This window comes from Malaya genurostris, chromosome 2 (assembly GCF_030247185.1).
Source record: "Malaya genurostris strain Urasoe2022 chromosome 2, Malgen_1.1, whole genome shotgun sequence".
In the NCBI taxonomy this organism is placed as follows: domain Eukaryota; kingdom Metazoa; phylum Arthropoda; class Insecta; order Diptera; family Culicidae; genus Malaya; species Malaya genurostris.
The window spans coordinates 227581274-227608312 of NC_080571.1; the positions used below are offsets into that span (position 1 = coordinate 227581274).

At 37.4% G+C, this 27039-nt stretch overlaps 1 protein-coding gene and 1 long non-coding RNA gene across 6 annotated transcripts; both read left to right on the plus strand.

The window, feature by feature from the left end:
• Nucleotides 1-920: 920 nt before the first annotated feature.
• LOC131427896 (bromodomain-containing protein DDB_G0270170-like) lies at nucleotides 921-17984 on the plus strand. Of its 5 annotated transcripts, none has more exons than XM_058591469.1 (3): nucleotides 921-1208; nucleotides 2392-2589; nucleotides 11292-17984. In XM_058591469.1, the coding sequence occupies exons 2-3, from the start codon at nucleotides 2392-2394 to the stop codon at nucleotides 12432-12434; spliced, it is 1341 nt and encodes a 446-aa protein (XP_058447452.1). In that variant the 5' UTR covers nucleotides 921-1208; the 3' UTR covers nucleotides 12435-17984. The 5 variants fall into 5 exon arrangements, with proteins under 5 accessions (XP_058447452.1, XP_058447449.1, XP_058447450.1 ...); XM_058591466.1 differs by having other exon boundaries at nucleotides 923-1328; XM_058591467.1 differs by lacking the exon at nucleotides 921-1208 and adding an exon at nucleotides 1961-2039.
• Nucleotides 17985-23828: 5844 nt separating this feature from the next.
• LOC131427897 (uncharacterized) lies at nucleotides 23829-25250 on the plus strand. The gene is made up of 3 exons (XR_009229320.1): nucleotides 23829-24510; nucleotides 24574-24690; nucleotides 24961-25250. It is a non-coding gene; the product is annotated as an uncharacterized LOC131427897 (long non-coding RNA).
• Nucleotides 25251-27039: the final 1789 nt, after the last annotated feature.

Genomic DNA, 27039 nt, shown 5'->3' on the forward strand with positions numbered 1-27039 from the left:
GATATTGTAATCTTTAGTTTATCTTTGTTACAATAATCTGAAGAATAGGTAAACAAGGAGGATCTGTCATTTGCTTATATGACGTTTTTGAACATCAGAAAAAAATAAACCAACTCCGCTCAAATATACCCGAAAATTTGGCAAACACAGACCCTGTCAGCTTGGAGCGAAGTCAATCTTCAGTTCAGCAACGCCATCGCACGGCATCACATTCAACATATGGGGTGTATGGGTGCGCAACCCTGCTATTTTGGCGCGCACGAATTTGACATATTTCTCTCCTACTTATATGTATAAGATTCGATGCGGGCTCGTCTGGGGGCGACATGCTCGCAAAAAAGGATGTTGCCAATGATTTGTTCGGGAAATGTGAAAGCTGGATATCTTGTTAATATGATGTCTTTGGCAAACAGTAAGTTGTGTTGCGTACAAGTAGTAATAATTGTATGCTGATTCAAAAAGCCAATACTCGAACCATGAATAGAATAATTTTGTGGAAAAGTTTATAGCATTTTCATTTCTCGCACTGGTGCTAAACATGTGTAGGACTGAAAAGAATGGCTAGATTACATTCAAGATCTAGTTAGTGTAGCCAACTAAGCATTGGTGAGGTGCAGGCCTAAAGCCCAAAATAACGATTGTTTAGACATTTTAAATATGTAGAACACAAGATATATCCCTTTTTTGATACTTCCATGCAAGTTGCAATCCAGATGACGGTTTCTCTTTTGTAGCCCCTAGCACAAAAACTACACGCACACATCCATTCCATGAACAAAACATGAACGAACAAGATGACAGCGGTGGAGTGTGGATAAGAAATCAACCGCGCGCGAGAAGCAAAATAATACGCACGCAAACACTACAAAACGTGAAGAGCAGCTGTTCATCTCACCAATCCTGCTTGGCAGCCAGAAAAAGAAAACAACAGCACCGAGTGAGCCGCGAGTGTGTATGTACTCTTCTCGTTCGTGCTAGAGGTGAAAAAAGTGCTCATTGGGACGTTCTGAAGCAGATATCACACAACTCGCAACAGTAGTCGAATCTGCGACGAAAAAATTGTCCATCATCAAAATTCGCTGTCCGCCGTTAGAAAACGCTTGAAACCGGAAACTATTTTACTCAGAAGGAATATAAATCACGTAATTCGAGTTCACCAAACTGTGCGGATCCACCGGAATATGAAGTGTTGAAAATTTGTGAAAAAGGTAGGATTTTGTCAGTCTCGCGAAAGCACTAGAAAAAAAGCTGGAGCTCAGACGTGTGAGGATCAGAAAGCTAATCCCGGTCCATAACAGCAGCTGCCAGGAGCGAAGCGATTTTGAATGGTGAGTTCTTCGGCAATCCACGGCTGACGTTCACCGGTGGCCACTATTCCGGACACGTGTTGAATGACGCCGTAGCCAGTTCCCTATTTGAGTAAAGAAAAAAATGGAAACGAAGTAGGCAACCATTTTTCTTCCTTTCATCATCGTCATCATTGCCCTCGTCGTTCGTTCGTTCGTTCGTTTGTCAGTCCGTCCATAGTTATTTCGCTCTCACTCACGCTCGTGGGGGTCTATCTGGTTGTAATGAAGATCGAGCTGCTCTCTGATGCGAGACGACCGCAACAGGGATTACAATATCGCTCTGGATAGTTTCAAATTTGTTATTGGAACGGTAGGATCACCAGTGTATTACCATAATTTATCGCGGATTTTATACTATTATTATTTCTGGGAAAAAATATGTTCATACCTATTATAAATCCGATTCACGTAGATACTAAATACATGCAAAAAAATCACCTCAAGAAAAAAGGCAAATCGAGTGCTTGGGCTTGTTTTCCTTTATTTAAAAAAAATCAGTACTGAATTTGAATTCCTGGGTCGAATCCCCATAAACCATCCCACCGGTTCCACCTGAATAAACCCTTCGAACAGGCGAGAGAAAGAGTAAACGTAGCACTCCAGAGCAAAGTAACCTAGTCGTTTTCGATCTCACCACAATGTATAATACCACTGTGTGAGCCAGTCTGGTTCTGTCGTGAACTTGCCGACGTAATCATTGCTATTTTTATTTTCTTGGTTGTTTTTTTTTCGTGAAATTTTTCGTCTTTGGATGCAGAATTCAGGAACTGGAACGTACATCGGCAAATTTGTAGCTATCAAGCTCATAACTAGAAAAAGGTGTTCCGTTCGTGATTTTGATTAAGCCATCAAATGTGATTTTGCTTTATCATCGGTACATTTCCATTGATGTAAAATGAAATAAAAGCGCATCGTATTGGTGATAAGGTTGACATGGCGCAAGCAAAAGATTGTTTCCTTTTCAAGCAATAGAATGTTTACACTATAGAGTAGATCTTTCATTTGAAGTAATATTCCGTTCCCTTGTTTGTTTCGATTTTAGATGGCACTCAACATTGCAGTTCCGTTGACGACCGTCGGAGATCTGATGGATGGCTTCGGACTGCTCTCGCCGATTTCACCCCTTAGCGTAGACTGCCGAGGTGTGGTAGCGGCCGGAAGCCACGGAAAAAAGCAATTGGTCTCACCCGTTGGAAGCGAATCGAGTGGTGTCAGTTCCCTGGATTCTGACGAGATTAAGGTAGGATCGGTATATAGTATTCTACTGTGGTTTTCATGTTTCCATGACTACGATCATTTGTATCGCAAGAATTGTTTCGTTATTCATTTCTCTGGAACGTTAAATGACTACAATTCATTTTGCAATCTAATAAAAGTTTAACTTATTTGCTGGGAAACTCCGGAATGTTGTTATCTCTGAAATTGTGATAGTACTTATTCTAGACTGTATGGTGAAAGTATCTGATAAACTGCAACCAGATTACCAGATGTGTGGTTTCACATTGTGGTGAAATCTTTCCTGCTTTGGAACGCTTTTGTAGCTGCCAACCGAAAAGATTTTTATTGTGGTTTTTGTCGGTCAGTACACAAATCCAGAAGCTAAACCTTATGTCGTTTCCGCTTGATGCCAAACCTAACCCAGTTTCCACCCTAACTGCTGTCAAACCGTTTGTTTGAAGCTGGTTTCGGACCTAGTTTCAACGTTGTTGAACTGAAAATCGAACCAGCTTCGAACCTGGTTTTCATATCAGGTTTGCTCAAACCCCCGTTGCCAAGTGCGAACCCAATGCAGTTTCGTGAGAAGTGTTTGTTTGATGAAACTACCCTGGGTCAGTTTCAGTTTTCTCAAGCGAAAACGACATTAGTGAGGTCCAAACCCTAGTTGCAGCGAAGCCGCGTTTTTAACATAAAAAATTTGATTTCATTGTATGAACAGGACAGCCTCAGAAATTTGAAGGTGAATCCAGAATGAACGATAGCGCCTCTGTTTGTCACAGCAAATTGGTAGTGTTGTTTCAGCTCCGCTCAGCATTGCCTTAAATTGTTTCACTGCTGCCAGAACCATATACTCTGCTTCTGTTATTGAGAGTCACTGTTGGTTGCCTTTTAGAACACCAGGTGACAGCACCACCAGCATGCATAAACACGTATCCGTTGATAGATCGGTGTGTCTCCTTAGCATTCCCCCAGTCTGCATCGAAATACCCAAGAAACTGCTCTGTTGATGTACACAAGTTGATCTTTTTTGGTACCTTTCTGATATCCGAGTACACGTTTAGCTGCGATCCAGTGTAGTTCTCTCGGGTTGCTGCAAAAACTGCTGATTGCATTCACCGTAAACGCAATGTCCTGTCTGGTACATTGTGCGACGAACTGTAATATACCTACAAGTTTACGAAATGGCACCCTCTTTGTTATTTCATCGGTAGACTTCGGACACATTTCCTTTGACATTTTCTGGCTAACATCATTTGATTTGTGTTAAACGCATTCCGAGGAATTGTTCTGCATAGCCCAAACCATTAATCTGGAATGTAGCCATCAAATGCTACTGTTACAATTTCAAAGTCATTTGAAAACACTAGAATATACAGCCACGATGAGTATTTTGCTATCTTCAATCAGGACATATACGCAGGTATCCAGATTTGATCTACGTAGACCAAAATTTCTAAACACCGCATCCAGCATCGTGTTCCAAACTCGGCTTGTTTGCTTCTGCCCGTACAGAGCTTTCTTAAGACGACACACTTTGCCTACATCAGTATTGAATCCTTCTGGTGGTTCCATGTAAATTTCTTTATTATCCAAATCACCTTGAAGAAAAGCTGTGACTGCGTCAAGAAGATGAATCTGCAAACCAAGCTTCACTGCTACTGCCATAAGATAGCGAACTGTAGCATATCTGACCACGGGCGAATAAGTTTCGCCGTAATCAATTCCTTTGATCTGCGAAAATCCTTTGATCACGAGCCGTGCTTCGTATTTCTCAACTGAGCCATTCGTGTTGGTCCTTATCTTATAGACCCATTTTGATTTAAGTGCCGTTCGTCCCGGTGGTAAATCTGTTACTTCCTACGTATGGTTATCCTCTAGTGACTTCATCTCAATCTCCATTGCCTCTTGCCACAGGCCTTTATCGTCGCGTTGTTGCACCTTCGTATACGATAGCGGTTACCCTGAGACATGAAAATACTCTGAGAGACAGTACTGAAGCTTATCTTAAAATCGTGGTACTCGCCTGGAAAAGATTCCCTCCCGGTCACTGCGCTTTACACCATTGGCTAGGCATTCTATTGGCGGTGGGAGCGCTACTTCTGCCGGCAAAGGAGGGTCAATCACAATGCTATTGTTTCGGTTTGAATGTTATTTTCATTATATTCACTTGTCCGCATCCCGAACTGTAAGACTTCTGGTTCAGACTTCACTGTAGCTGATTGCTCCTTGTTATCGTCTTCATTCAGGAATTTGACATTGCAACTTACGAACAATCTTTTGGTTGTTGGATTATAGATCTTTTTTGGATTTCATATTCCATTTCTTTCTTCTCACTTTGGGAATATGGGTCATCACTCTAGTATCAAACGGGTGTACGTTATTTGGACGAATTTTGTTTGGCATAACTTTGTTTGGTATAATGTCGTTTGGCATAAAATAAAAAAGATATACTGCTTCATTTGGCAAAATTGTTGTTCGGCATAATTTCAATAGTGCATATTTTCATTTGATTCGTTTTATTCTGGGAGTAATTTAAAAGGTTGAAATACATAACGGCCTGATAACACTTATATTATAGGTTTTCCGAATAGTGATTGGACGACTCGGACTGCGTTACCTCGGGGGCTTGGCGCCGCCAAGGTTGCCTTGTCCTCGTTGTGGTCTAAAACTAGAAAATAAATCCTAAAGGCGGCGAAGCCGCCTTGCACGTTTTAATGCGAGGCCAAGGAATAGCACCTAGCTTTGAATAGACCGGGCAAACGAGTGGATTACAGGTTTGTGTACGGGGGCCGCCGCTTCCGAAAATTATGCCAAACAACAGTTATGTCAAATGAAACAGTATGTCTTTTTATTTTATGCCAAACAAATTTATGCCAATCAAAAGTTATGCCAATCAAATCTATGCCAAACAAATTTATGCCAAACAAAATTCGGCCAAATAACGTACACCTTTTCAAACACGTGCAAGTTGGACAGGTTTGGTTTAATTCCGCAGAATCTCTCATCTGGCCCTTCGTTGGTGGCCCTTCGTTGGTGATCGATTAATCAGGTAGCAAGTTGTACTTACAGCCTCAGCCCAAAACGATTCCTCCAATCCTGAATCAGAAAGAATGCATCGGACACGTTCTACTATGGTCCGGTTCATACGTTCCACTAGACCATTTTGTTCTGGATTATGTGGCACGGTTGTTTCATGCCGTACTCCACACGGTCGCAAGTATCGTTTCATGGATTCATTGACATACTCCAAGCGCTTCAGTCGCTTACCAGTCTGAGTTTCACTAAAGACTTGAAAATCTTTGAAACACCCAAATACCTCACTCTTTGACCGAATAAAGTAGATGAAACATTTTCTGCTTCAATCATCGATAAACGTGAGAAAATACGTATTGTCACCTAGAGATTCCATTCAAGCAGGAAACACAAGACGGAATCTCTGCATCGCTGAATTGCATACCGGTTACCATACTCCTAAGTTGCTTCAAACTTTGCACATTCAGATGTCCCAACCGACGATGCCACAATTTGATATCTTACTTTGGTTTCGTCAAACAAGTAATATTCTGCTCTCTCTGGCAAAGTCGGTACATTCAGGGTGGCAAGTGACCGGAAAACCCGGGAAAAAGTCGGAAATTTGATTTCACCGGGAAAAAGTCGGGAATTTTAGTGAAAAACTGGGAAAAATATTACTAGCTCACCTATGAGTAACAGTTGCTTGCTGTTTTTTTTCAACAATTGAAAAGTAGGAGACAATACCCAATTTTGCATTTGAGCGAAATGTTCAGTACAACCGTTGAAATAACTTATCCATTGGAAATTGGGCCAATACCCCATATCTCATCCAACGATTTTTAGAGGCTTGCAGGCTTAAATCAAACAGGAAGCATCATAGTTTTTTTAGTTGTTATCAATAACAGCATAATGGAAGCTCATTTCGAAAAAATAAGGATAATTTGGATGCTTCTGTTGGATTTTTATTAATTTTTAAATGAGTATTCAACACACCTGCAAAATTTATGACAAAATCTCAAGGTAACATAGGGAAAATTTTTAACAAAATTATTAAACATTTTAAGGATCCTTTATGTTTAAAAGTTTGCTAATGATTGCCCTTGTTTTATCATAATTTGTCTCAGTGATGTCATCTTGAGACAATACTTGTGTTATGCTTATATTTCTGTTAGATGTCAAAAGGACTCGCAAAATTGGAAGAGTTGTCGACTTTGATCTTATTCACCGTTTACAGGAAGTATTTAAGTTCCTTTTTTGAGAGTTAAAATTTGTTTTTGAGGACCAGTATAGAATCTTAGAAAGATTTAGAAAATGGATTGATTTGTTCAGTGAATCTATGTTTAATTTTCGTTTAAAGGTCCTCAACTATTCCATAGTAGGATCACAAGAACGTTAATATTGGTGTAGATGAAGGTGAATTGAATTTAGTTTGAGCTTTTGGAACTTCAATAAAGTAATGATTTAAATTATACACGGCTATATCTATATTTCTCAAAACAATTTCAGGGTTTACATTCGATAGTGTTCTAGTCGATTAGTTCTAAGTTGGTAGAATATATAACTAATTAAACTAATCATTGCTTAATTTGAAACTCTGAATGTTATTGATTGATCTGCTAGAATCAGATCAATTGAAGAAAGATTTCTCATAGAAGATAAATTAGTTAAGCTATTGGAAATAAAACTGGTTTTAAACCAGCGGGAAGAATCGTACTTCCTGATTATTTTTCTGATTCCTCTACTAGCATTTAGAATCCTATTAGGAAAAAACAAATCGATATATTGTGCATTTTAACAGATATTATTTGATTTATTTGTCCATCAACGCATTGAAATCGTAAACATTGTTTATTGACTGACAGATACATTAGAAAAAATTGGGGTTTTAAAAGAACAAGTCGTGGCAGCCGAACGGTTTTGCGAAATCCTAGGTATACGTACATCTAATGATTTTAAATTCAATTCTATTACATGAAAATTTCAAATTTTTGGTCTGACATGACTTTGTTAATAATTGGTTTTATGGTTTTCATCACAATCACAGCATAATAATTCATCTTAGGGTATCGTTCATTAAACAGATATGCTTGCAAGCGACTTAATTTAAACAGTATATGTCCATATAACAATTTATTGTACCATGGCCGAAGCCCAGGTAATGACGATATAATGTTAGATTCGCTGTACCATCATCAGTGTTGGTGATTGCCGATAATTTGTCAGAAAGCGGCTCGATATTTCAAAACCCTATTCTGGAGCATTCACAGCTATTTTCATAGATACAACTTATATAAAGGTTATATGCACATAGTTAGAATAAGCGGCAATAGTAAAATGATTCTATCGCAATTATCCACTGCCCGTATAGCGTGCTAACCCGTGATGCTCAGACATGTCATCGGGAGATATTCGCTTTCGCACTGGTGTCCATTCTATGTACAGTGGACCATGTCGGTTTTTTGTTGCTAAGATGATATCCGTCTCTCTTTGATGGCAATGATTGAATATTGTGAAGAGTTGGTAGAGAGCGTTCTTTGATACGATAAAAGCCATCCTTGGCCACCATGCCGTTAATAATTTTCCCGCTGAATATTTTTTATTTATACATCGAAATGCCTGGAAAGTAATTGAATCCTCAATTAGTGGGCCTATTACAATGATCCTTTTTGGACATGGGATATCTGTTTAAGGTTTAAATTAAAAAAATATTTACAAAAAAACTAAACAGGGGCGATTCGAGCCTATTCCAAAAACCGGGAATTTTTCTAAAACACCGGGAAATTAAAAACGGCAATTCACTTGCCACCCTGTACATTCCACCTTGCTGCTTTCCAACAGCTACCAAGGTGCCACATGGATTGAATGCTTCTGATTTATTTTTGATGAATAGTACTCGATGACCAAAACTGCAAATTTTATGCACCGACAGTAGATTCATTGGTAACTCAGGAATGCAAAGTACTTCGGAAACATTGTGTTACTCCTCCAACGTCTGCTTCGATTGTTACATTTCCTTCGGCAACTACCGGTGTTTCCATGCTATTCGCAACTAGGACTCTGTCAGTCACCTTCTGTGTATCTTTCAAGATCCGTTCTTCTCTTCACATATGTGATGACGTTCCGGAATCAATAATCCAGTCATCCGCACAACTCTTGTTATGATGTGTCATAAACGCCGCGTTCGCTTCTGATCTTGTGAAACATGGATTCCATGTTTTTGACATTCAGATGCGTAATAACCAGCTTGTTTGCACTTGTAGCACTTGAGGTGTGTCTTATCTGGCTTAGATGATTTTATAGAGAGTGCGAAAAGAAACTAAACTGTTCTGATTGACGTTTAGAAGTACATTAATTTTATTTAATGAAATCTTATTATCTATGCCTACCATGATAAGTGTTAAGTCACAGGTTACTATTCTTCAACACTCTTTCTAAAACTGTTGACTTCAAATCAACAATCCCATCGACTTTTGGTTATTCTCAAGCATTATTCGTTGGAGTGGTTTATTTAAACCATCTGCTACTTGCTCATTTGTTTGAACGTAAGAAATTTTGACAATTCTTCGATCCAGTGCATCTTGGATGAAGTGGTGACGGATGTCAATATGCATTTTTCGTGGTGTGTATCCGCCATTGCGAGCAATACAAATTGTGCTCTGGTTGTAGCATCGCAATTCGATTGAGTCCTTTTCTCTCAGTTGTGACATCAGTCCTTGTCACCAGGATGCTTCTTGTACAGCAGCAGACAGAACTATGTACTCGGCCTCACAGGTCGATAGTGAAATAGTAGTCTGCCGTTTACAGTTCCAGGATATTGCTCCTCCTTGCAGCAAGAATATATAACCGCTCGTTGATCTCCTGTCATCTAGATATGACGCTCAGTCTGTATCGGAATATCCGATGAGTTTTGAGTTGGCATTCGTAAAACAGCATAGCTTTATTGTCGATGTTACTCTCAGGTAACGTAAGTGATGCTTGACTGCTTCCCAGTGCTTCGGTCCAGGATTATTGTTGAACCTACTCAAAAGGTTAACAGCAAACAGGATATCTGGTCTAGTGCACTGTGAAAGATGCATCAGGCATCCAACAGCTTCTTGATATGGAATGTTCTTCATCCTCTCAGTTTCCTCAGGTGTCTTTAGTGACATTTCCTTGTCTGCGGCATTCATCGGTGTGGTAACAGCTTTCGCATCTTGCATGTTGAAGCGACGCAAGATGGAATTGATGTAAGTTTCTTGATCCAGCATAACAGAATTCTTCTTGCGAACGATCCGAATACCCAAACAGCTTGCAGCAGGTCCCAGATCTTTCATGCGAAATCTACTGCTCAGCTTGTTCTTGACATTATTGTTCAATTGGGCGTCCACGGCAATAAAAAGAATCTTCCCATCTTGGATCCAGTAGTACAGGCATGGATCGTATTCAGATGCAATTAATCCGAAACTTTCCAATGCAGTATCGAGCTTGATGTTCCAGACTCTGCTTGACTGTTTGAGTCCATACAATGCCTTGTTTAAGCGGCAAACCAGGCGGGGCTCTCCTGATTTTACGAAAGTGGAGGGCTGCTCCATGTAGATTTCTTCTTCCAAATCTCCTTGTAAAAACACCGTTATGGCATCCATCTGGTCTATTTGCAGATTGTACTTTGCTGCTAGTGCAAACAGATACCGCAGTGAACTGTGACGAACAACAGAAGAATAGGTTTCGTCGTAGTCGAAGCGTGCTGGGGCTATAACCTATAGAGTGCGAAAAAAAACTAAATTGTTCTGATTGACGTTTAGAAGTACATTAATTTTATTTAATGAAATCTTATTATCTATGCCTACCATGATGAGTGTTGAGTCACAGGTTACTGTTCTTCAACAGATTTATTCTTTATTTTCGACTGTCCATAAAATGCCCTGCTAGAATCGCTTCCCATCGAATCGACCGGCCACTTGACATCTTGGAGAATTTTTGCTCCGATGGTATCGGCTCGTAACTGGATTCCTGATGCTTCCAAATCCATGATCATGGGCTCATAGATTTTTGGCAGTTCCATCAGCAAAATGCTTGACATCCATCGATCGTTCACTTCAAAGCCAAATTGCGACAGTTTATGCCTGACGTATCCAGTATATTGAAACGCCGCCTTTAGGGTGTCCCATGCTTCTCTGGCAGTTGCCGCATTCTAATCGAGACTATAATACATCGGATCTGACGGGTTTTCTTTCTTAATAGCAATCTACGTACCTTCCCGGATCATGATTATCTTGATCGCGAAAGCCCAGGAACTGTAGTTCTCCTGGCCACGTAATCGCTCCGCCAAAGGTAGACTCACGCTTTCGCCTGGTAACGAAATTCGGGAAATCGTCGCTCCTTGCGCTTCTCCGTTTCGAATCGCCTGGAGACCGCTCTACGGTTACTGAGTTCAACAGCATAACAGAAGAATTTTTTTATAACTTACACATACAAACCTTTATCGTATTTTACATAATGTTAAGTTAACTTTGAATAATTGAACTTCTTAAAGATTTGTAATCATTGAATATATGTTTCTCACTAGTTCCATATTTAGTTTCATATATAATCTTATTAAATTCTACGGAGAGGAAAGTAAGACATTCGAAAAGTATGAAATATCGGTCAGCGACATTTATAAAAGTTCCATAGAAAAAAAAATTCTGTATTCCTATAGCAAAGACAACTATCTAAATTGCACTCCCTCCGCAGAAACCAAGCTCGCCACCGACGACTCCAACAGAAGAAGTGGAAAGATCATCGGTCAGCTCTCCACTTCCGTTGTCTTCAGAAGGTAAATCTGAAGCAACTGGAACCGAAGATTGTCCTAGTCAAGCAGTATCCAGCAGCTGTTCATCGTCCACTCGTACCTCGTTATCGTCTACGGAGAGCATTGGCAACAACTTGGAGGATCCCGGTTCCGTGGATGATTTGTTCGAAACCGAGCCAATCAAGGAAGTCAAGGTCGTTCTGGGGGGCCGCGACGTACTGAACTTGATTGACAATTTGGTCAATTTCGATCATTTCCGTCTTCAGTTCGCCCAGTTACCGGAAAATGATAACATTCACTTTTTTCTGGACAACCGTTCCCAGTATCATCGTCTTGGAGCAAACGGCCATATTCAGGAGTATACGATGGTTAAGTGTAGATGCTGTGACTTTAAATATCCGGTTAATGAGACATCACTGACAAGCGGAGTTCCGGCTGCGAGCATGAGTCAAGCAAATTTGACAGCGGCTTACCAGCTTCAACAACAACAACAACAGCAGCAGCAGCAACAACAATTGCAGTGGAGCAGTTTTTCCAACAATCTTAATAGTATTGCCGGAAGTAGAGAAAAGGTTAGCCCGAATGTGGCGGCCCATGCATTTAACAAAGCGTTTGTCGGTGGTAACAGTGGCAACATGAGCAACAACAGTAACAATGTCGGCAATCATTATTCGCGCAACGGTGGCAACATTTCCGCTGCTGCTGTCTTTGGAAGAGATTCCAACAATCGCAATACCGGTGGCAGCTTTCTAAACAATACTAGCACGTACCAGAATCACAAATCATATCAACAAAACTTCGGAGCACCAACCAACAATAGTAGCAAATTCAGCTCGCCTTATGGGCAACTTCAGCAACAGCAGTTCTACTCCAAAAACCACCCGCTGCGTTACGGCAGTGGCAATGGTAACGGTACTGGTCAGTCTAGTGGTTCCGAAGGGCTCAACGCGGTCGTCGCTGCAGCCGCTTTGGCAAGTCAGAACTTGCAAAATTTCCACCTCATCAACAACTACAACAATCGCTACAACGGCAATAAAAGCAACAACAATAACAACATGTTTGCATACTACAAGACCATGATGTAAATGAAAGCACAGTGCGTTCCATACAGTTCTAGCACCGAAAACAGAAATCGGTGACGTGTCAGACATTGCCTAGAGCGCAGGAAGGATTCTTAATGCTCTGCATCATAAATCTAGAATGGCAGAACGCCCTCGGCATCCCCTTCACAGTAGATGAAATCTGTTTCCCGTTTTTTTCCCCGTCTAGTGACGAATCCTTCCAATTCGCTAGTTAGTAGAAAGTGAAATTGTGACCAGCCATGCGGTCAACGAAACGCTGCCGCCGCCGCCGCAGTAGCCACCGCCGAAGGAACGATAAAAAGATAGCATAGTGACATTCGAGAGGTTGCTACTAAAACCAATACATTACATTTTTACGTCGAGATATTTAACTGCAAGCAAACAAAAAAAAATCGTTGTAATTATTATACATACACACAAGCATATATATTTTTTTAGAGTAATTGACTTCGTATAAGAAATTAATGTTGAATTTTAGTTATTTATTAATATTTTGATTGTATTTCCAAGCAGAACCCAGAACATACAAGGAGCTCCTAGTTATTAATATTATTATTTTTTTTTTGTAATCGATGCCACCCCGCGTTGGTTTGTAAAGTCAGGAAAATCCTGCTAGGAAAGCAAGCGGAAATCGATCGACCGTTGTTCGCTTTTTTTTGTTGAAAAATATCAAGACAAAGAATTTACTATACAGAGGAAAGGATCTCATAGTCACAGTTGAATTAGGATCGAAAACGAAATGCGAGCCGACAACAACAAAAAAATATCTGTAGGTTGGAAATCAACGGCACAGTCTTTAGCAATTTAGATAGAAGAGGAGAAATAGTTTTCCGTCTAAAGTCTTTTTTTTATTAAGAATATCAAATAATTGTGTTTTAGAATGTTAGAGAAGGTCATAGAGCAAGATAAATAAAACAATTTTATTTCAAGAATTACTGTGCAACCGGCTAGGGAATGAATGAGTTATAAGAAGAAAGCAAAACAGTCAAATTGGCTACCCACAAAGAAACGTACCTAGTATTAATAGTTGGGGTTTGTTAATCGATTCCTTTTTTACGATATTGACATTCAAAGAAACAGTAATGATTCTGGAAGAGAAAACAAAGTTTAGCTCTGCTCGAAGCGGCGGAGACAAGATTTCAGCCAACTTGCCAATTTCAGGGATTCTGACCAAATGAGAAAACACATTTCAGTGTACGCCGTCTCGGTAAATTTTTAACTTTATTTCCTGTCGGGAGACGACGAAACAACAAGCAAGCATAATTATGACAATGCCAAAACCTAGTGCAGTTAACGAGCGAAAGTGAATGTTTTTCGTTTTCTATTTGAGATTTTGCTTAGTGTTTATAAATGTAACAAGCTGAGCTACCGTAGGGAACACGGAACAAGAAACAAGACGGAAAAACAACAGCTTTTCGTTACAATTGATTGTTGCCTGCAAGACTAGTTTTCTGAACCGTTGAATTTTAAATATTCACGCGCTAGGAGTTCGAGAGCAGATTTATATTGTTTCCATGGAACAGACCGTAAATTTCAAAAACCATTCACGCACACATTTCCCTAGGAAATGTGATTCTTAAAAATTGATATTTGAGAAGAAAAAACTAACTGTGTGAAATTTTAATAGACTTGAGAGTTTCTAAAACGAGTAATTTAGACATGTTTGTTTTTATCGAAAATCCATTTGAAAGAATTTACATTATATCGAAATATCATTAGCCAAGGCAAGGAGAAATACCAAAAAAAAAGTTGATCCTACTATTAATAAAATGAACTATAAGTGTTTTGTTATCAAACTGTTTAATTCTGTGTGTATTTCAAGCGGAAATCAGCAAACGGCGAACCTCCTGTTCGAGGAATGAATTCTAGGTACTAGTTCAAAAATAAACAAATCAACAACTAATCAATAGAATGTAAGGTAATGCTCAAAAAGACTAACAGCCGCAAAATGTTGAAACGCCTCCTGGGCATCCGTTGTAGGGTTCAACTCAAACACGTACACTCAAGTACATTAAAAAATAAATAAACACAATTCTCTGTGCCGTCACTGTCGCTCGGAGTGAAATAGAGGATTTCCGGTGTGGTACTAGAACGAACTGCCGGTTATATAGTCGAATGGGGTAAGACAGCTAGATCTGTATTCGGTATTTCACGGTTTCATCGAACAATAATGTTAGTTTCGCCAATGTAAAAAAAAGTCGCAATTCAAAGATGAATTTTGTATTGCTAGAACTGCAGAAATCGTGTACGTAATGTGAATATTCCTGTGTAATTTTCGTTTTAATTAATAACCACTTGGAGCTCTGGTTTTTCCAATCTCAGTTGTTTTTGTGTTTTACAAGTTTTTAGTTGTGGGTGCGCCAGTGATCGGTGTCCATAAAATTATCCTTTTAAACGATGTTCTAGTACTGCAAAGCAATTTCCCGTTAATCACTCTCAATACGGTAGTTACCTTCTTTTCTATCATTAAAATAATATGTTTAATATGCGCTTTTCCTATTGGTTTTAAATTTGAGTGTTTGGTAACTTAGAATTAGTGTGTCTGTAGAATGAATATAAAGGGAAAACTCAAATACATGCGGCGAACCCAATTGTATGACGATTAATTTTTCTAGTTTGTATAGCTTTTCATTTATTTCGTTGCTTTCTGTGATGGTCTTTGTTTAAGGTTTTTAAATGTGTAGTTTTTTTTTGTTTAATATAATTTTTTTGGTTTTCTCATCCAAAAACTAACTACTCTTCGAAGGTAGTAGAATCATTACCATAATGCTGCTTGAAAAAAAAACTGGAACGAACAAGCACACTCACGATTGTCGATATAATTAATTATTACCTTGTTTCAAATACGTGTACGTTAACATTCTAGTTGTAGATTAAAGGAGTTTTATTAATCACTAGTTTTAGAGACGTTTTGACGAAGAACGAAAATAATAATAGTCATACAAATGTTACGATAAATTCCTATTCGATACTCGAATTGCCGTTAGATACGCGAGAGATAATAGCCTATTTTCACGCTTAAAACGATCGTTTGTTTGTATATTATTTACCACTAGTAGTGCGAGATTAGAAGGAAGTTAAACAACACTATTTAGCTTTTTTTATTTTCCCAACCCGTGCTTCTGGACGTGAAAAATTAATCGTCATATCAAGAATTCACCTGTACACTATGACATCTAATCACTAATTAAGTAAAGGAAAACGAAGCCTCGAGTCATAGCAAGAAGCAAACAAATCGCAAAGCCAAGTCAGCGTAGAAGAAAATTTCTTATTTATACATAAATTTTTTTTTTTTATCCAGTGTTTTCCGGGTTCCATTTAAACATTGTTTCTTATTACATGTGCTAGCTAAATCTAATCCTAATACGAAACGAACACAGAAAAGATCCTTCCTGATAGTCATTATTGCCTTACGAAAACATATTGTAAGTGTGTATTCTTCTTAACCACAAGCATTACTATGCATTGCAAATTAATTCATGTATGTGTGTAAAAAAAAACAGTAAAAGAACAACGCAGCACGTACCCGATAGAGAGAAAAAAAACACTGTATAAACAACGGGGGAATAAGGCCAAAATCAAAGACAAAGTCAAGCGTAGGTGTGATTTTGACAATAAAAGAAAGAACTAAAAAGCTACGAGTATTGCCGTTTTGTTTCCGTTACTTTCAAATTGAATGAGCCGTTCCGTAGAAATGAAATGAAAAAAAAACAATGTGTACTTAAGCATCCGCAGTGGAACAACATATAAACAGGAATCTTCCTGTCATAAGAAATAAAAAAGTAGAAACAAAAACAAAAGTTTGAAAAAAAAACAAACAAGTGATCTCAGAGAACTCTGTTTTTAATCTGTAAGAAGTAACCAAACGATATATCGTGTGTCATCAGAAGAAAAAGTATTCAACAGTAGTAGCGTTTGTGAAACCAATTACTTTAACAGAAACTATGCGAACTGAAAGTTAGCCTATTTCATTGTACATGTAACGCCAAAATATCAATGGTAATTATCTGCCTTTTTGTGATAAAAAAAAAAGATCAATATTTCTGGACTACCTACCAACCAACAAGGAATACATTGAAATCAGAGTGCTCGGGAAAGTCAATATCCTATACCATCCAGGTGACTGCAGATACTTCGTCATGGATCAAGTGAGTTTTTTTTCGTGGTTCTCTCGCTTCCGATAAGGCACTGTCCGTTTATAGTCCCATTTCATTTCGCAATTTCTATACAAACGTGCCTTGCTATAACCAACTGTAATTGATTATATTATTCAGCTGGATTGTCTGGATTGGTAGCAACCCGTACGATTTAAAGCCATTGGACATGAAATCGTTTAGCATATTGGTCATCTGACATAACCAACGAGAACCAAATATTTATCAGAAAAATGTATTCATCATAGTGCAGAGTAATGTTTCAATGCGAACATAAACGGGTCGGTCTGGTTCATTAGACGTAATCGTGATGCTCACATGAATTGTTTTCCGGCTAAGACAGCCGTTTTGCATGTCATGTGACTTGCGATGACAAAGCTCACCTCACTGCAGGTGACTTTTTCCATATATTTTGAGAGTTAATTTGGGTGACGTGAGATTTTCTATTGTAATCCAGAAAGTTTTTCATGTGTATCGAGATGTGAATGTGAACCGATTTAAAGTATTGGTAAAAAATGTAGTCACTTTGATAGTTGTTTTATATCAATTGTTTAAACTACTAGGCTAAATATTGTTCTTGGATTCGACTTCCAACCCCACATACAGAGTTGAAAAAATTCTAACTCGGAGAGGCAACAGATCAACACAAAACTAAATCCTCTTTTAAAAATAGAATAAAATGTTGCCAATTTTGAAATTTGGCCGATGATTTTCCGTAAATAAAAACTTGAAAATGAAAAATAATATAATTTGAAAAAAAAAGTTTATAATTTTAGATGTTCTTCAAAGAAAGGCGACAGTAGCATTGACATCAAATGGAGGAAAAACATCGATGAATTCTTTGAATTCGGTGTCAATTTCTGCTTAGGAATTATCGTATATTTTCCGATGAATGTTTGATGAAGCGATGAATTGACTGTTTAGCTTTAAAACGTATACAATTTTTTCACTTTCCTTCTATTTCCACTGAATAAATCATCAAAAGTGTTTCACTCTTTCTCGATTTCTAGAACAACATTAGAAAAGGGTGGAAGAGCCAAAGTGTAAACAAAGCATGTTGCGCTTTATTTCTATGGAACAACTCATAAACTATTATTTTCATTACAAAATTCCCTCAAAAATCATTCAGTCAAGGATTTCCGAAGTTACGCTTGTTTTAACGTGGATTTCTGAAGTTACGTGATTTTTATTTTCGTGTGGACTTTCGAAATTTCGCGTTTTTTTTACGCGGGTTCCCGAAAGTTCCGCCGTTTCTTTTGCAAATTTTCATTTTCCTTTTTCTCGCGTTTTTTTTTGTGTTGTCTTAGAAATGCATGAAACGTCGAGGTCTGGTGCTATCGCGATTTTTTTAAAGTCAGCTCTGAAACTTAAAAAAATTTCAAGTTTTTTTTTTCAAAAATAATAATTTTTAAGACTACACTGGGGTCTTTTTTCACGCGGGAGATACGTACCGAACAAAAAAAAGCGTGTACAAACCGCGTAAGTTCGGAAATTCGCCTTAAAAAAACCGCGCAACTTTGAAATCTGAGTAATTAAAAAATACAAAACCATAGAAATTTTGTTTTGTGCCGACTGTCTTCAAACAATCATGAAACATCGAGATCTGCGATCTGGTGTTATTTGACAAAAATTTATTTGAAAAAATCGACTTTGAGACTTAGAAAAATTTTGAATTTCCCAAATTGAACTTTTTTTCATGCCAAATGTCTTAGAAATACGTGAAATGTCGTCTCTAAAGTCTCTAAAAAAAATTCGAAAATTTGTCAATTGTGTCAGATTTGGCTTAAAAAATCGGAATAACACCAGATTTCGGAAATCTCAAAATTTTTCTAAGTCTAAAAGTCGCCTTTTTTATTCAAACAAATTTAACACCAGATCTCGATGATTCGTCAATATTTGAAAACATTTGGCAACAATAAAAAATCCTATAGTTTTGCGGTTTTTTACGCGTGTTTCCGAAGTTGTGCAGTTTTTGGACGCGAATTTACGTGTTTTTTTGTGGGGTACGTATTTCTCGCATAAAAAATTATAATTCAGAATAGAATTGGTCAAAATAACAACCAATTGTATTTGTGAAATGCAAAAAGCCTAAAATCATTAGCTTAAAAATCTGCATTTGCAAAAATATTCAACGACCTATTCATTTTCGGAATTGGCATCCGTTGAGTATATAATCAGAAGTTTGACGCGTTTTCAACATTGCGAGTACCCATTTTGTCAAAGGTAGCATAATGCATAATAGCTACAAAAACACGCTCTATAAATTTTATAGAAAAAAAAGTAAAAAATAAACAAACTCGCATTGATGACGTGTTGCAAATTGTGAAAATTTTTCAGGTCAAAACTACACGATTAGAGTCCGATCCAGAGCGACGCCCGGTTACTAATGTTGTTTTTGCTTGATGCCGAACCTAACCCAGTTTCGAACCGAGTTTTAACGCGATTGAACTGAAAATCGAGTCAGTTTCGAACCTGGTTTTTTATATCGGGTTTGCTCACTACCCGTTGCTAAGTGCGAGCCGAACACAGTTTCCTGAAAAGTGTTTTTTTTTTATGAAACTACCCTGGGTCAGTTTCAGTTTTCTCAATGGAAAACGACGTAAGACAAACAATTTAAAAATTGTTTGGGCGACTCTGAGTTGGCCCTCAGACTACTTCGATGAATAAACAAGTAAGTCAATCGAAGTAAGCTTTTCTCGAGGTTATCCTTAGTAGCCTATATCTGGAGAACATTGAAAGGGACAGCATTTTTATGTCGTTTTCGCGTGAGAAAACAAACTGATCCAGGGTAGTTTCATCAAATAAACATTTTCCACGAAACTTGACATCCAGTCGAAAACGACATTAGAATCGGAGGGGACTTGTTGGGTGGTGATTTCTGTCGGCTCCCATCACACGACAAGCAAAATAAGTGCAAAATAATAGATTGACAAAGTTCTAACAACTACAAATATTATCCTCCTTTAACAATTAATTTAAAATGTCATTCGTATTAACCTCAAATTCAAGTGAGTTTTGATCAAGAAATTTACTAGCTATACAATGTGCCTGAGCCATTTTGCATATCGATTACTTATTTGACATTTATGCTGTTGACCATCTCGCGAATTAGTTTAACTTTCAGTTAAAATTTGACACTCGAGCGGTTATGTGGATGTTGTCAAAAATAACCCTGCTCGAAATTTTATGTTTAGTGCAAAATAAACCCAAACAACTGTCCATTCATCAAACTTTGAAATAGGCCGAAATTTTAGTCAAATTTAACTACTCGATATAAAAAAACTGCTCGACTGTCTGTTGTTAACTAAAAGTTGAAATAATTCGCGAGGTGGTCCTCGGTCTTAGTACTGTTGAGCGTCACACCACTTGCGCAAATTTAAAATTTTACCTCACTGCACCCTACTCTCTTCACTCTATTTGTGAGTGAGCGAACGAACTCGATGCTTCAATTTTCATGCTAGAAGTCTTTACCTGAAATAACTAGAAAAAATAATTCAGGTAAAATGTCTTTCACCCAAAAATAAGTTATGTCAGATGCCAAAAACCGTATTCCAGACGACGGCTACATGATTTCGGTCAGATATCGCATCCCTCAAAATCATCATTGTTATTTCCGATAGTTTTCAGATTATTCAGGATGGATCTGTCTCCAAGATCTTCACTGGTGCATATATTATCGATATTCATGTACTGTTGATTCTCATAACTTTTACATTGTGTTACGCAATGATTCGGTTCAACTCGAGTCGGGTACGGATACCCAATCCATTTTTGAGTATACTTTTTTCGTTACTCCAATACAAACAAATTGTTAAGATCTTCAAGAATTGGAAATAATTAATAAAATTATAAACTAAATCGATTGGAGCCATATTCATGCTAAAATAATCAAAATTAAATGGAAACCTCGATTCTGTGTTTTACATGTGATGATGGTATTTAGACTGCTTACAATTGCAATCCCGTTACCAGTGTGTCGCTTAGTGTACCAATAAATTATTTGAATTACTTTTCATCGAAGTAATTTTTGTTGTTGGGCTCCCTATTGCATCCGCGCGAGCCTCGTTGTCTTGGTATAATTGTCTTTTCCCCTCGACGTGATGTATTCTTCTATTGTTCTATAGCAAAACGTATCGCAAGTTGGTAGCAATAATATTTGTAACACGCAGAAATTGAAATGAAAAAAAAAACACAACCGATGTAGAGAAACAAAGCAAACAAACCTCTGTCGATGAAACCTCCGATCGAGTGTTTTAGCAAATTCAACAAGTAATGAGCAACGAAACGATCTTTTCCGGGCAAGTTGTAGAAGCATGCTCTCGTAGTGTCGTAGTTTCCCTCGGTAGCCGAAGCAAAACGAACTCTGCTGTTCCAACACGATGCACATATTCATCTGATTAACGATACCACACACATACACATATATAAATAACACACCACTCCTACGCATGGATATGAGAAACTAAATGGAAACATTCTAGGGACAGCAACACGAAAAAAAAAATCAAATATAAACATTTACGTTCAGCAAAGTTCAAATTGTACGATATCTTTATTCTTGAAATAACCTTCTTTTAGTGCAGTATACAGAGTTTTTATTATATACTAGATTTTTACACTCTACATATTAGGCAAAGACAAGCGGAAAAAAGATGGCGTTTTTTGTACGTAGAAACTAACTAGTTATTTCTATTTTTAACGGAAACAAAGAGTAAAAGCAAACAACTTGTAGGTAACCATTGTGAACAGGAAAGAAAGATCTAGTTATTGCTGCTTCTGACTCCATTTTTGCTGCTTCAATGAGACACATGAATAACAAACAAACAAACAAAAAAAAACATTTGTTGATATAAACGAAGAAAAAATGCAATTACGAGAAACACAATACTAAAGGAAAAATAATGCAAAAAGAGGAAGAAACACAACTATATTCTTATTAATTGAGACTGTATATTCCATTGTGATAAAAACATAATTAATAAAAGTGAAAATTAAAGTACGTTGAAATAGTGAATGAGTAATACATTAATTTATGAAATAAAAGTAATTTAACTATGGTTTACAAAATGTGCAAATCAGTCGTTGATTATTATCGAAAGAATTACCATAAGTAACCTCCAACTGACTCTCATCTGTAAGTATTCGTCGGCGATCTGATCTACCCACTCGTTGTTATACAGAAACGATAGTCTCAGGAGTTTCGTACAGAACCCCAACTAACCCCCACCAACCTTAAGGTAAGTGATTTTTTTTAAATATTATATGTAAGCAAAATTATGTAATGTATGTAGTTTTATGGAAACTATGTCAGGTGGGTTTTTCGCTAATCCAAAATAAAAAATAACACGTGGATCAATAAGTCCCGGAACTAACTAGGAAAATCACTTTTATTTGGCATTTTAATGTCATGAGCAAACGGCCCGTAATGCCAACCCTGGAGAATCCATTGATGATAAAATAAACTACTCGGAAATACGATCGTCGATTTTCGCTACTAAACGACGATTTCTGAGGATCGAACCATTTCCATGTCTGTCAAGTGCACCAATCGTAATATCTTGGATAATTATGATATAATATCTTGGATAATTATGATAGATCAGTTGACTTTGTAACTTGACTAGATTTTGGAACTGAATTTAGTTCCTTAATTTATATTCGAAATTGTAATCCAGTTCTGGAGCCAAATTCAGGATAAGCATTTTGATTTAGATTCTGGAACTAAATGTTAGATCTAAACTGCGAACCTGAATTTTAGAATTGATTCTGAACCAGAATTCAATTCCTGTTTCAAAATTGAATTTCAAAAACCCAAATGCTGAAACTTGGTTTCTGGAACCAGGCCCGTACCCAGGATTTCATTTCGGGAGGGGTCCACAAATAAGATATAATGCATCTAACTGATGATTCTTGTGCCTTAAGTATTTATTTATTTTTTTGAATTTTTTGAGTGCAAGTAATTATAAATTTAAGTAAATATGTACTCACATATTTTGGATTGGACAATGAGGGATTGAAGCAAGAAGTTATATGTGTCAAAGGAAAGGGATCGTTTTTTTTTACATTTCTTTTATCAAATAGTCCCATAGCTAGGCTTCGACTTCTGGTTCCGGAAAAACTGAGTTATGAGTATTAAGACCTTCAATTTCAAGGGTGTGTTCTTATGTAAAAAGGATGTTCTTATGTGTTCACGATGTAAAAAGGAGCAAATATTTTGAAACTATTCAAGCTCTTCTAGTTTGCAAAATTTGTTGATTATTTTTCGAACAGATGGTCGAGCAGATTTTAATAAATTTATATTCAAATGAAGTGCCTTACAATCCCACATGATTCTATTTAATTTCATCGAGTCATCTTCCGTATCTGGATCAGAGATGCCAGACCTGCAGATTTGTTTTTAAATCAGCAGATTTATAAAACAAGCTGCAGACATGTTTCACTTGCAGACTTTTTTGTAGGCTTTTGAAAATCACGTTTTTTGAAGACGTTTGTACAAATTTACAGACTTTTGAAATTGCCGCGGTCTTTTTTTTTTTTTTGTTCACTATACCAATTCCTTACATCATTCTTTGAAGAAAACTTAGAGTCCGTAGACTTTTTTCGAGTTTACAGACTTCTTCAACCCTGCATGAAAATATTTTAAAAAATTTTTACTTTGCATCTCTGGTCTGGTTATACAGGGTAATGAGTATAAAAATTTAAATTCGTCATTCGGAGTGACGATGCAACAACAGAAAAATCTTCTTTGTAGCGGTCAAAAACTCCAAAATGGAATGGAATCACATAAATTTCTCAGAGATGGCTAGGACGATTTGCAAAAATGTAAAAATGGATTCTAATGAAAGGTCTTATGGATTCATAGATTTTTATGCTATTTTAACCGAATCCGGTTTCGGAACAGTTACGGAAGAAGCGGTCAGAACTCTGCTCTTGTGTATCTTGAAAAACCGATTTTCAATCGCTCTAATAATACACACTTATTGTATTGGAGAAAATTGTGCGAAGAAATTTTTTTAAAAAGGTGCTCACATACATTTTCTGTTCTCGTTGAACTGAGTCAAATGGTATAATAGGGGTCTCCGGAGCTCCTCTACTGCTACCTTTCTATAGAGAAATATGAAAAGCTATCAGTTAAGGCCCTACCGGCCTCTCCAACCTCGGATGTTGGAGTTTAATGAAATCGCCAACGAAAACAGAAGTTGTATTACATATTTATGTTAAATCATAACACAAATTTCGTTGTATCTAGTGATGTTTGTGATATGTATTCACCTGTACATTTATAAAACATGGTCGATATGTTTAGCATACGACAATACTACCTACGGCTCTATTAAAATGTGCTCTAGGAAAGAGAATAAAGCACTTCCTTCTTGAAAATCATCGAGTGTAGTTGGTTATAGTTGATCATCCGAATCCTGAAAATTAAAAAAGAAAATTAAATTAATAGACATAAAAAGTGGCGACGAGGAGAAATTTATTTTGATAAAGTGAGATCTTGAGCGCGATAACGTTGGTGGTAAAAATTTGGAGTGATTTTTACGGAACGAGCGGCAAGGGTCGACGAATTAAATTATAAGACGACAACGTGTCCCGTGGAAGGGCAGCCATTGAGCTTTTAGGCTTGGATGAAGCAGCGGACAAGTGAAACATTTCCTGTGGAAGCAGTTTTCGGTTGCTGAAAGGCGACACTATTGTGTTGGCCTTGGAAGGTGTCCAATCAACGGTAGCGGTGGGACGGACATCACACGTTTCAGAGCAGAGTGGAAATTAGATACGGCTGGAGTTTTCAGCGGCCATCGTGATTTGTCGTAGGGTTAGCATCTTCGTATTCGCAGACCCTGTCAGCTTGGAGCGAAATCAATCTTCAGTTTAGCAACGCCATCGCACGGCATCACATTCATCTTATCATGTCAGTTGTATGGGTACGCAGTGCTGCTATTTTGGCGCGCACGAATTTGACATTTCTCTCCTCTACTTCTATATAGGAGATTCGATGCGGACTCGCCTGATGGCGCCCTGCTCACAAAAAAGGATGTTGCCAAATATTTGTTCGGAAAATGCGAGAGCTGGATATCTTGTTAATATGATGTCTTTGGTATTCGGTAAGCCGATCGTAAGACTTTATATAAAAAAAAGCAAGCTTAAAAATATCGTGATTTAATTATAATTTACTGCACTTGTGAAATACATTCCTCATTTTTTCTCTTTTTATCAATACAAAAGTTGGGACAAAAGGAATAGGTTCTGTTTGAAACAACAATAAGGACAAAAGATTGTGCAAGCTGGAACAATACATTATTGTTATTTTTTTTATTTGACAAGACATTTATTTGTTCTTTTTAATAAGAGTGTTCTTTTCTTCCTTAACTTAGGTAGAATATTGATAAAGGTCTCGTTTCGGACAGTGGTTGAGGAAGATAACAAAAATTTCACACGGAAGAGTTGTGTTAAAAGATTTTTTTCGGTAAAATTGCTGACAAAGGTCGGACATAGTATCTGGTAAGTCATTTATGATTATTTTATGCAAAGTGAAGCCGATTGATGAGACATTTCGTTTTTTCCCATTTCATATTTTTCCCCATTGATTGATTGATATTGAACATTGTTATTCCGTTTATTGGGCATGATAATTTGATTATTTATATTGTTATAGTTGTTTTTTCTCTGTGCATCATTGATTTTTTTGTATAATCGATTCAATGATTGATTATCCTTCTCGAGTAGAGATCAAGTTATTCAAAATGAGTTTGGCATCAACAATCGAGCCATACCGTAAAGGTACCTCCTTCGGGGATTGGGCCGATAGGTTGGCATTTACCTTTGAGGCAAATCAAGTTACTGAACCGATGCAAAAATCTCATTTCATGAATTTGTGCGGACCGTTTGTTTACTCTCAGCTAAAATTATTTTACACAAAAGATACTCTTGCTACTGCGAAGTATAGTGAAATCATTGTTAAATTAAAACAAAAGCTAGATAAGACTGAGCCAGACCTGGTTCAACGCTTTCGGTTCAGTAACAGGGTTCAGCAACCTGACGAATCAGCCGAGGATTTCGTACAGGCAATAAAATTGCAGGCAGAATTCTGCGGGTTCGGCGAGTTCAAAGACGTAGCTATTCAAGACAGAGTTCTTGCTGGGTTGCGGGACGAGAACTTAAAACAGTTGTTACTGAACTATAGACAGATTCATAACTACGTGGTGTATGGCGAAAGATAATGCGCGCACCTTAAAAGTAAATTCGTTTTTTCCTAGTTTTGGGACAGTCTCTGCTGATAGTGCATATGGCCCGCCTGAAAATATAAATTTTATTAGACGACCAGTTCATGAGCGTTTGGGTGACAAAGGTTACAAACACAAACAGAACAGAGAAATGCAATATGCTAGACCCAACACAAATAGTTACAACAAAAACACACATCAAACATTTAGATACAATAATAAATACAGTCAAAACAACAATAATAACAGATTCAAACCTCACGATTATAACAGAAACAATCGATACAATGACACTCATTTTGATAACAAATTCAAACGAAATTACTCCGACATGATTTGCGATCATTGTGGGTTAAGGGGTCATATTAAGAGAAAATGCTTTAAGCTAAAAAATTTAAAAAGAGACGCTGTAAGGTTTATAGATACAGTAAAACCTGGAACTAGTGCAGAGAAAGACCTGACTTCTCTTATGAACCGGATGACGACAGATAACAGGATGGACACGGACAGTGAGGAGGAATGGAATGAGTGGAACTCAGGTGATTTACAGTGCATGCATGTTAAGTCTTTTGATAAAATAAGTAAACCATGTATAATAAATGTGTCGATTGACAATATTATGACCCGAATGGAAGTGGACTGTGGGTCAACGGTAACTGTTATGGGTGTTAATCAATTTAAGAGTCTTTTTGATAAATCCTTAAGAAAATGTGACAAACAACTGTTAGTTGTAAATGGTTCTAAACTTGAGATTGAAGGGGAGACAAATGTCTTGGTCGCACTAAATGGTGTTGAACATATTTTAAAACTATTGATTCTAAATACGAATCATAAATTCATGCCTTTATTTGGAAGGAATTGGATGGATATATTTTTTCCAAGATGGAGAGAAACTTTTTCAAGTAAAAATATTTTGTATGAAAACGTAAACAACACAACTATGCCAAAGGGTGAACAGTTTATTGATGAAATCAAATCTAAATTTTTGGAAGTATTTAAAAAGATTTTTCGACACCCATCAAGGGATTTGAAGCAGATTTAATTATAAAACGGGAAATCCCAATTTTTAAAAAAGCTTACGACGTACCCTTCAGACTAAGGGAAAAAGTTTTAATATATTTGGATAAGTTAGAAAAAGAGAATGTGATAACGCCGGTAAAGACCAGCGAATGGGCATCACCTGTGATAGTAGTTATAAAGAAAGATGACCAAATTAGACTAGTAATTGAT

Excerpts from the sequence above, each read along its gene's own strand:
- LOC131427896 (XM_058591466.1), top strand. Across the intron at positions 2,590-11,291 it reads TGGATTCTGACGAGATTAAG|AAACCAAGCTCGCCACCGAC; the intron begins GTAGGATCGGTA and ends CTCCCTCCGCAG.